Source organism: Nymphaea colorata, chromosome 3, assembly GCF_008831285.2.
Source record: "Nymphaea colorata isolate Beijing-Zhang1983 chromosome 3, ASM883128v2, whole genome shotgun sequence".
NCBI classification, from domain to species: Eukaryota; Viridiplantae; Streptophyta; class Magnoliopsida; order Nymphaeales; family Nymphaeaceae; genus Nymphaea; species Nymphaea colorata.
In genome coordinates, this window is record NC_045140.1 from 24971188 (window position 1) to 24981520 (window position 10333).

A 10333-nucleotide genomic window follows, 5' to 3' on the forward strand; every position below is an offset into this window, starting at 1 on the left:
CATCATATTCGTGTCAAGGTCACAACGCATGCCTTTCGCTGCATTGACAAGGCTGGTGGCATTGATGAGTATTTACTGAATATACCTTACAAAAAGCTTGACCCAGTGTCTAAGACTGTTCTTCAATAGTGATCCAGTGTCTAAGACTCTAAAGCACCAAATCATGGTCAAAACTCAAAGGAATATTTCTAGCCATTTTATATGTCAACACAATAACCAATCCCCAATCCCAAAGACAGACAACAAATCCAAACCCATTGATAGGTCAATCTGCATTCAAGTTTGATAAAATAAGAGGCCAGATATGTTTCTTGCACAGCTCACCAATAAGTAACCAAAGACAAATTTGAATCTAACAGATCAGGGCCAACCATTACCCAGCCATGGTCCCACCTGATCACAGCCTTGGGTCAGATAGCTTTTCTCATACTAATAAACGAAAATAACAAGAAATAGCCTGCCTCAACCAATCATGGGATAAATCTGTCACATGAGTATTTAAATTTATAAGCATGAAATAGCAGATTCTGATCATAAACTGGATTATTAGTTTTACCTTTTTTTATCAAGATGAAGCAATATCAATGAGATTTCAAAAGCACAATTATGTAAATATTCAGCAAAGATCAAAGGAAAACATAATCTACTAGTATTTCCTATAATAAACTATAAGAACAATTGGAAGCTTATGCTTCTAATTCTGCAAGCCAACAGTCATTAACCAATGAAAGTTTAGATTGACAAGAATGCTGATTCCTTCAGTAATTAACAACCGGCGCGCAATTCCAAAACATAGGACCAATTGCATTATAGATCAAATTTCAGCAGAACATTGTTACTGCACGCTGCTGAGTGACTTCTCTGTGTGAAGACCCCTTTGCACAACCTTCAGAAAAGATGACAACCACTTGCTTCCCATAAGGAATCATTTCTTGTAAGAAAATGAAATAAAAATGAGAATAGTAACAACAAATTTTCCACCGCAGATATTATGCTAAAAAGCATTAAGTACATCTGAGGTCTGATCTGGTAATGACAGAAAATTTTCAAATAGCCAACAAACCTGGACGGCATAGTTCTTGTCCCTTATACCTTATACCATCTGTTCAAGATTTAATGAGTTGGACAGGGTAGCTTATTGGTCCTAACTCCTAACAGCTAGATAGTACTAGATACAGGATATTAGTCAACTGGATATATCCACCACTACCAGACAGAAATGAGTTGGTAACGGTTTACATGGTTTAGGATATTCCATCTAAATTCAGCAAATATCAAGTTCCAACATAGATATCCAAACAAGACAATTACCTAAGTAATAGCTTTTTCTTCCAAGCCCTAATCCAATTCTGGACTTCCATTAATTGGGTGTGGTAATTGAGGTACATGTCATTGTCACAAATATCATTCTTGGGAAGATATCGGCAATGTTTTGCTTGTGTAATTTTTCAAAGAAGTTATTCTTCTCAGGAAAATCTCAACAGTTTTTTAAAAAAATGTATAAAAAGCTAAAAAAATCGTAAAAAATAGAAAATCCCAAAATCTTAGGAAAAATAGCGAGATTTTCATTTTTGGCAAGATTTTCAAAATTTCGTGACATTTTGCTGTTTTTTTTTTATATTACCTGTTTTTCTTGTAAATATCGCAAGATTCTTGATAATCTCGCTATATTTGTGATGGTGCTACAAGTAACCTGAGCCCAGTCCATATCCTCCAGCTAGGAAACTCAAGATCAAAAAATTGACAAACTTCCTTGCATAAAAGTTTGATGCCCCATTTTCCCTTCTGCCAAGTCTTGAAACAGCCATCTATGAAATGAACTGACGAGATGAACCTTCCAATATGGGCCATGTAACTATCTTAAGCAACTGAGAAGAAGCATTAGGTGAACCAGGAATCTACCATATTTCCCTTATCATGATCAATTCAAACAAAAAAAAAAAAAGTTCATCCTGCCGTAGTGATAATGTCCAGTTCATCGTGCATCTAATGTTTGACATATATCTATATGGGTATTATACAACGATAAATTTCTCGGATATAATACGGCAAAGTTGCATATCTCAGAAAAATCTTGGCAAATTCCTAAAAATTTTAAAACATTTAATAAATCCTGAAAATTAGAAAAAATAAAAATTAATAAAAAATACAAAAAAATGAATATGATACGTGTTTTTTTCACATTTTTTATTTTCTGGTTAAAAAAAATGCGTCTAATTGCCGTTTTATACGACTGACTTATTTCTCAGGTATCATACGCTTTTTTTTCAAATAATATACATTTTATGTGACAATGACCTTTTAAATACCATCAATTGTCTAGTCAATTAAGAAGCTAATAGAAAGTATCAAACAATATGCACTTGTTCTCTGGAAACCATACCAAGATAAACCAACAGAAGATGCTACTGTTACATTAGCAATATATGAATATAGAAATTAAATTTAATACAAATTTAAAAAACTTTTGCCTCATGATGCTATACGTATAAGGTCAGGGTGTTTTGGAATTAACAGAAATGGAGAATAAAACAGAAAGATGATGGAGACTCCACGAGTTGTAGCAGCTGTCTTAGCACTTGCATATCCAGCAGGACAGGACAACTAGCAAACAAGTGAACTTTTCCAAATTTGGTTTCTCAATTAGCACGTAACTTTGGCAACAGCTTAACCACACATTTAAACAATTGAAAATCGGCAGACCCATAACATGTCCATTTTTTGTCAAACATCCTGACCATAATCCAGACTCCAGAACAGAATACCAAAAAGTGTACAAAGAATATCACAAATGAAGAAGCTTATTTGTCTCACAATTCATACTTACAAAAAGCAGTCGTCATATGTCACACATAAAAAGTGTATTTCACGCAAGTGGTGGCAAAGACCACTAACCAGCAAGAACTGGTAGACAGATGTCAATCAAGTTATAAGCAAAAGAAATAATCAGTTTGAAATGCTTAACTAGATGGATTTATACCCCTACAAACTCTCCCGTTTCATCCTCGATTTCCCACTTGAGACAAACAATTGCTGCTATGTGTAATTTAACCTGCTTCAACACCTTCCCGCTCTGCAGTTTAGGTGTAAGTAAAGTTTAATATATGATACAGTTGCACAGACAGAATCGACAATAAACATATCAATAGATCAAAAAGTGTATAAATGAACGGATGCAAGCAAATTAAGCTTCAGTTTGTCACTGTCCAAGATTTGAAAAGCAACAAACTGCATAGCTGCTATTGACAGTATAATAGACAGGCAAAAAATACAATCTAACATTGACGAACTACAAAAGCATACGCATGAAGAGCACAAGAAAGAAAAGTAGTCTCAAGACACCCACTTCAACATCATGCAGTGAAACCGATCCATCTTCGAGGCCAATAGCTTGCACTTTACCATCAGGGCGCCAACATATCGCTGTAATAGGTTTCCCTGTAGATTACGATGGTTACGTCAGCGTGATATCACGAAAGATGGCAAATACTGCTTCATGTTTTACCCTGACGGTAGACTAATTAGAATGCTAGCCACAAGATCCTCAGGAATATGGGATGACAGAAGCAGGCGCGCTTTCGATGTGCTTGGCCTTTGCAAAGGAGCCGATGGAGGTGAAATCAGGATCCTGTGGGACTGTGATAAGGAACGCAGAGATGAAGATTGTAGACCCAGAGACAGGGGCCTCTCTTCCTCACAATCAGGCCGGTGAGATCTGCATTAGAGGTGCCCAAATCATGAAAGGTGAACTACCACCCTCCCTCAACTTTATATATATATATATATATATATATATATATAACACCTCGGATTCTAGATTCCTGATCTGAACTTGGTAAATGAACGGTGGACAAGCTGACTGGACAACACCGATAGTGTCTACCGGGAATTTCTTTTAACCTTTTCCCTCTAAAAGAGGGAAATATAAAATAGTAGTCCTAAATACAGTCGAACAATGAAATTGCTGCTAACGCGGCTATATCAGACCTTCAATTATGTTGAAAAGAAGGAAGGGATGCTCCACATGGTCGTTTTTGAAGTAATCTACTTATCTAACCAAAGGTCATTTGAACTAGAAGAATGATTGAGAGAAAAGAAAAACATGAATTAATATTAAATCATTGAAATGTCTATCACTTTTTTTGTCTGTTTTTCTTTTAAATTGACCGGTTCAGTTCAGCTTAAGTGATAAGATGATTTTAAAATAAGGGAGTTACCAGTCAATATATATATATATATATATGGTCTATTGTTGAGCTCATTTTCTTGATGTTTGACTGGGTTTGAACTTTGAAAGGTTATCTGAATGACGAGGAGGCGACGGCAAGGACGATAGACAAGGACGGGTGGCTGCACAGCGGAGACATCGGGTACGTGGATGAAGATGAGGAGCTCTTCATAGTCGACCGTCTCAAGGAGCTGATCAAGTACAAAGGCTTTCAGGTGGCCCCTGCCGAGCTGGAACCCTTCTTCTCACCCACCCCGCCGTCGTCGATGCCGCCGTCGTCCCGTGAGTATTTATTTGCCCCTCGATGCATCCTATGCCAACGATGATGCATGCACCACCTCGACCGCTTTGGCGCTTTTATATTAAAATTTGGGCATGAACTAGTAGACGTCATGCCTTGGTCAGAAATCTGTTAACTCCTTTTTCTTTTTCTGCAGGATGGAGGACGAGCTAGCAGGAGAGATTCCGGTGGCATTCGTCGTCAAATCCCACGGCTCCGACGTCTTCGAGGATGATCTCAAGGCTTTTGTCGCCAAACAGGTCAGAGAAGCATGCCAATAATCAAGGAACAAATAAAACCATAAAAAAATTTGCTGTGTGTACTAATGGAGCCGCTTGTTTGTGCGTCATGGCAGGTGGTGTTCTACAAAAAGATACACAAGGTTTTCGTTCTACAGACGATCCCGTCGGGGAAGATTCTAAGGAAAGATTTGAAAGCCAAGTTGGCCGCTTTGTCTACAAACTAACTTATTTTGCAGTTTCCACCTTTTCTGAGATCAAAAGCCAGAAAGATTATGTGCGCAGTTTATGACCATATTAAGAGCCTTTGCGTTTCATATCTGCAAGATGTATACTCTAAACAACATGTAATATGTTCTTGACTGCAGTTTCATATATCCTTCATTTGTAATAATAAATGTAAGTTATCATTTTGGCAGCAGTTAATGGGAGAATGAAGACATAGAGGCCCCAAATGAGAAACTCGGCAATTAATTACTGCACTTGATCTTAGCAATCAAATAGTGAGAAGGAACTGAAAATCAAACGCAACCGAATGCAGCAAATAGGAAGCAGGGCAGTAGTTCTTAACTTCCCCGCACCTACCATGGAATTAATAAAACCGCCTTTGCTTGCGAAAGGGAGTTCGGCATAGAGGACGAGAGCTCGGTGGGAGAAGTTGCGCGGGTCGAATCAAGTAGTTCGAGTACCTAATTTTCACTTCAACAGCAATACAAGAGGGCACACGAGTCCTTATACCAAATAGCTTATAAAGAATAGAAAATGGACCGCTTCAATTATTAGATTTGACATTGGGATATCTAAAAACCAACGCCATGTTACCTTATTAATGTATCAATCAAAACAAACGCCATGTTGACCAATATTGTGTTAATGAGACAATGTCTGCCCCCATTTGGCTGCCCTTCATGGGCTGTTCGGTTCTAAAATATGAGATATGTGCTGCTGTAAAAATGTAACACTTAAACAAATAGTGGATTTTAGGGGCTTCGTTTTGCAATCAGTGGTGAATGGAAAAAACTGTGGATTTGTAATACGGAGGGAAGGGAATCTTAGAACCACACGGTTGAATCTTTAAGATGGGAGGCTATATATCGCTGTCTCTTTCTTCAGATTCCTATCAATAATAAGGTTAGGTGTCTACTTGGCTCGAATCGGAAAAAAAAAAAAAGGAAATGGGCTGGCCCAATTGGGCCCGATCGAGCTCGGTTTGGCCTTATAAAATTTTTAAATATATATTTTATTAATTTTTATATTTAATTGTAATATTTTATTACGACCAATTATATTTATATTCTATTTTATATTAAAAACATACATTTTTTAATTTAATTGAATCGAGCTCGAGTTTTAGGTGTCGGACAGGGCTCAAGGACCTTGATGCCCAGGCTTAATCCACAACACAAGCCAATATTGATGATGTTGGGCTAAGTTATGTTGAATTGATGAAGATGGACGAAAAAACACTAAGGACATATGGTACATGAATATACAAAGTGTTGATGAGCGCTAATAAGGAAATAAATAAAATTAGTGGGACTCCACCCACTGGACGTTACTTGACCCATCCATACACTCGGATGTCAAACGAGAGGAGCTGGAAATAAAATTGAGTTTAATTTGTAGATTTATCATCTAATCCAGGATAAGGTGCGGATACAGGACCTGGAAGTGGAGGTCTTTTTCCGTTGAAGATTGTAAACATTAGTTAGAACTTGAATTAGAGAGAGAGAGAGAGAGAGAGAGAGAGAGAATTGAAGATGAAAATATGAGTCTCTTATACGTTATCCTTACAAAGGACATTGATGCATTAATCACATAAGGAAAAGAACATGAAATCAAACAAAAAGAAGAGGAAAAAATAGACGTAGGAGAGGATTGGGGTTATCCTTAGGTGGACCTGTGTGTTGATCCAGAGAGGAAACCCCGTGCTCCGGACGGTTCCGTTCCACATAGCAACCACATAACCCCTCTTTCCGCATATATTATATCATATATAACACAGCTCATCACCAATTACACTTAGTCCCTCCTCTTCCTCCACCAAGAGGTTAAGCCACTCTTGCCTCGGGAGCCGGAGCTGAGAACTCCGTAGAAAAGAGGGGTTGTGTCCCTACAACTCTACGCTACCTACTTACTTTGGACACCCTGCGCTAACCTTGCCCTCAATTCTCTCCTCAGAATCTTGCCTGAAGGAGCCTTCGGGATTGCATCTAGGAAGAACACCTTCTGTATCTTCTTGTAGAACACCACCTGCATCAAACCATTAACGCACTTTCAGTTGTTTGAAACAACAAATGTCGTTGATTACGTGTTTACTCTTTTTCTTCTTCTATTGCCTCTTTTTTTTGAGCAAGAGGATGTTAGTATCCAGTTGTTCTTAGATGCTATGAAGATCCATTAAGGACCATCGGATCTCACCTGCTGGGCAACGAACTTCTTGATGTCATCTTCCGTGATGTCCGAGCCATTCGATTTGACGACAAAGGCCACCGGAATCTCGCCGGCCGCATCGTCTTTCATCCTGTGAGAAGGAGCAGGGAAGCCCGGGATCCATGAGTCCTCAACACCAACACGATTTTAGCGAACCAATACAAACGTAAACGGGGATGGGACTCTTACGGGACAACGGCGGCGTCGGCGATGGCCTGGTGGGTGAGCAGCATAGCTTCGAGCTCAGCGGGGGCCACCTGGAAGCCCTTGTACTTGATCAACTCCTTCAACCGGTCCACTATGAACAACTCATCGTCGTCATCAACGTACCCGATGTCTCCTGTGTGAAGCCACCCATCCTTGTCTATTGTCGTTGCCGTCGCCTCCAAGTCATTCAGATAACCTAAACAACGCCCACAACCAAGGTAAATCTTCTTGTATTTCCATATCTTTACAAGATTATATATATATATAAATAGCTTTTTGCCAAAGTGAGTTGTACAACTTAAATGAATGGGTACCTTTCATGATTTGGTTTCCCCTAATACAGATCTCTCCGGCTTGATTGCGAGGCAGGGATGCGCCCGTGTCCGGGTCAACAAGCTTGAGCTCAGCGTTCCTGACTACGGTGCCACAAGAGCCTGATTTGATCTCGAAAGGCTCCTTGGCGAAGGCCAAGCACATCGATATAACCGGACCCGCCTCAGTCATTCCATAACCCTGCGAAAAAGGTGATAAATGGAAAAGGTTACAACATATGATCCAGAACTTAAAATATCCAACGTCCCCCCTTTTTTTATCGATAATGTCATCAAAGTTATTGGGATATTTTTACAGATGTGACGGAAGGCTGGTGGAGGCGTGACGAGGGTAGGTCGTCACATTGGGCGAACTCCGTGCTCGACCTATCCGCACCCAACCGAAAGTGGGTCGGTCCGGTCCTAGCCCCAGACTTCCCTTGATCATTATAAAGTCGCCGCAATTGTCGTGTTTCGGATGAACGTGGAGACAAGGCCACCGCCCACCGGTTCTAAATCAAAGCAATAGCACCATGTGCATTCCGTGACCGAATTTTTCCAGCAATACTAGATTTTTTAGCGCAGCAAGTTCTAAGTTGCCCGCTTTATATATATATATATATATAGTCCTCCGTAAATCAGTGACGGAAAGAATATCATGGGTGGTCGTTTCGAAGACAGTCAGAACCAATTTTTTTGGAAGTGAAATCTAGTTTTTGTTAAAAAAAAAAAAAAAAAAAGTCATTTCTGGTGCGTTTGAATGATACCAGAACTGAGTTTTACCAAGAGTTATTTTTGACAAAATCTGTGTTTCAAAACTATCCGACGGAGAAGAACGAAGATGGAGACTCATCAATTGGTTTTTAATGCAAGAAATTTCTGTGAAAAAGGTAAGGGGATGGAGCTCACCTGGCCGAGCTTGGCGTTGGGGATCCTGGCGCGGAGGGCGTCCTCGAGCTCCTTGCCCATGGGCGCAGCGCCGGACATGACGGTGCGGATGGAGGAGAGGTCGTATTTGTCGACGTTAGGGTTCTTGACGAGGGCCAGGACGATGGGCGGCACGATGGGGGCGATGCTCACCTTGTGCTTCTGCACCAGCTCCATGAGCGCGCCCACCTCGAACTTGGGCATCACCAGCATGGCGCACCCCGCCCTCAGCCCCGCCAGCAGGATCGACAGCGAGTATATGTGGAACAGCGGAAGCACGCACAGCACCACGTCCTCCACCCTCATGTGGATCGTCGGGTTCTCGCCGTCGACGTGCTGCGCGGCGTCCGTCACCAGCCCCCGGTGCGTCAGCATCACCCCCTTGGGCAGCCCCGTCGTCCCCGACGAGTACGGCAGCGCCACGATGTCCTCCGGCAGCACCTCCACCTCCGGCATCTCCCGCTCGTCCGCCTCCGTCAGGCACGAAATGTGGAGGCACCCCTCCGGGAACCCCTCGTCCACGCACACCACCTTCACCCCGTCCTTTTCCCGCAGCTCGCTCAGTTTCTCCGCGTACACCGACTGCGTCACCACCAGCCGCGCTTTGGACGCCCGCGCCTGCTTCGCGATCTCCTGCGGCGTGTAGAACGGGTTGGCCGTCGTCGTGGTCGCCCCGCGGTAGCTGGCACCGAAGAACACGAACGCGAACTCCGGCGAGTTGGGCAGCAGCAGCATGACCACCTCCCGCTGCTGGACGCCGAGCTTCGCCAGCCCAGCGGCCACGCGGCGGGCAGTCAGCTCGACCTCGCCGTAGCTGTAGATCCTCCCCTTGGCACCATCGATGATGCACGCCTTATCGCGGAGGGTATCCAGCTTCTGGAAGCAGTAAGTGTGGAGCGGCAGGTGGTCCGGAATCTCGATGTCGGGGAGCTTGGAGCGGAAGATGAATTCCTTGGCCTGAGAATTCTCCATTTTCCTTACGACGGTATAAAAGCAAGCCTCTCTTTCTATCTGCCTCTCTCAGCCACCGCCGACTGTATCTTGGTTTCTTCTTCTTTCTGGGATTGGGATTCGGAAAGGAGGGAGAGCACTCGGAGGGAAAGATGGGTGCTGAGTTTTTGGGGAGGGAAGAGTGGTGCTAATATACAGGTGACAGGTGAGAGGAAGGAGGGAGAGAGTGGGGATTACGGGAGTTGCCGAGGCGTTTCCATGACCGGCGATGGTTGGTGGTGGGGCAGGTGGGACTGTGGGAGAGCGCGACGTCGTTGTCTACCAGACCAGCCACCATTGGGGACTCCTTACTTGCATTATGCGGTCGCCGTTCCGTCTGAGATCTTACCCTGCACTCCACCATTTTATTATAAAAATCCAAGTGAGCTCTTCAGAGGAAATGCCAATGGCGGCCCCATTCCCACCGGTTTTCTCCGTCTATTCTTCTCTCTCTCTCTTCTAACGTTCTATCAAGTTCAAAAGAAATTGGTAATTTAAGTTGCCTCCTCATCGGCACAATTTAATTGCATGTGAGGACTGGCCTTGGGAACGGGTTGCACTTATGCCATCTTCAGCCTCCCCAGGAAGATCAAAAAGATAAAAAGATTTGGTCGAGGTGGGTTTATGCACTACTCGATGTCACACCCCTAGATTTTATAAAAATTCATAATCACTCAAATAAATTTTACAAAGTACGTTCCACATCCTCTCTAAAATT

At 42.4% G+C, this 10333-nt stretch overlaps 2 protein-coding genes across 2 annotated transcripts; one reads left to right on the plus strand and one right to left on the minus strand.

Moving 5' to 3' along the window:
• The first annotated feature begins 3558 nt into the window (after nucleotides 1–3558).
• On the plus strand, nucleotides 3559–5102 carry LOC116251166 (4-coumarate--CoA ligase 1-like). The gene is given in 5 exon segments (XM_031625273.2): nucleotides 3559–3744; nucleotides 4298–4462; nucleotides 4465–4510; nucleotides 4666–4768; nucleotides 4864–5102. Coding segments are annotated over 5 exon segments (588 nt in total). The 5' UTR covers nucleotides 3559–3581; the 3' UTR covers nucleotides 4975–5102.
• A 1399-nt stretch (nucleotides 5103–6501) lies between these two features.
• On the minus strand, nucleotides 6502–9747 carry LOC116250614 (4-coumarate--CoA ligase 1-like). Its single transcript, XM_031624368.2, has 5 exons — nucleotides 8608–9747; nucleotides 7702–7900; nucleotides 7370–7583; nucleotides 7169–7271; nucleotides 6502–7000 (listed from the first exon to the last, which is right to left on the minus strand). The coding sequence occupies exons 1-5, from the start codon at nucleotides 9595–9597 to the stop codon at nucleotides 6878–6880; spliced, it is 1629 nt and encodes a 542-aa protein (XP_031480228.1). The 5' UTR covers nucleotides 9598–9747; the 3' UTR covers nucleotides 6502–6877.
• Nucleotides 9748–10333: the final 586 nt, after the last annotated feature.

Excerpts from the sequence above, each read along its gene's own strand:
- LOC116250614 (XM_031624368.2), bottom strand. The coding sequence starts at position 9,597 with ATGGAGAATTCTCAGGCCAAGGAATTCATCTTCCGCTCCAAGCTCCCC. Across the intron at positions 7,584-7,701 it reads GGGAAACCAAATCATGAAAG|GTTATCTGAATGACTTGGAG; the intron begins GTACCCATTCAT and ends GGCGTTGTTTAG. Across the intron at positions 7,001-7,168 it reads AGAAGTTCGTTGCCCAGCAG|GTGGTGTTCTACAAGAAGAT; the intron begins GTGAGATCCGAT and ends GGTTTGATGCAG.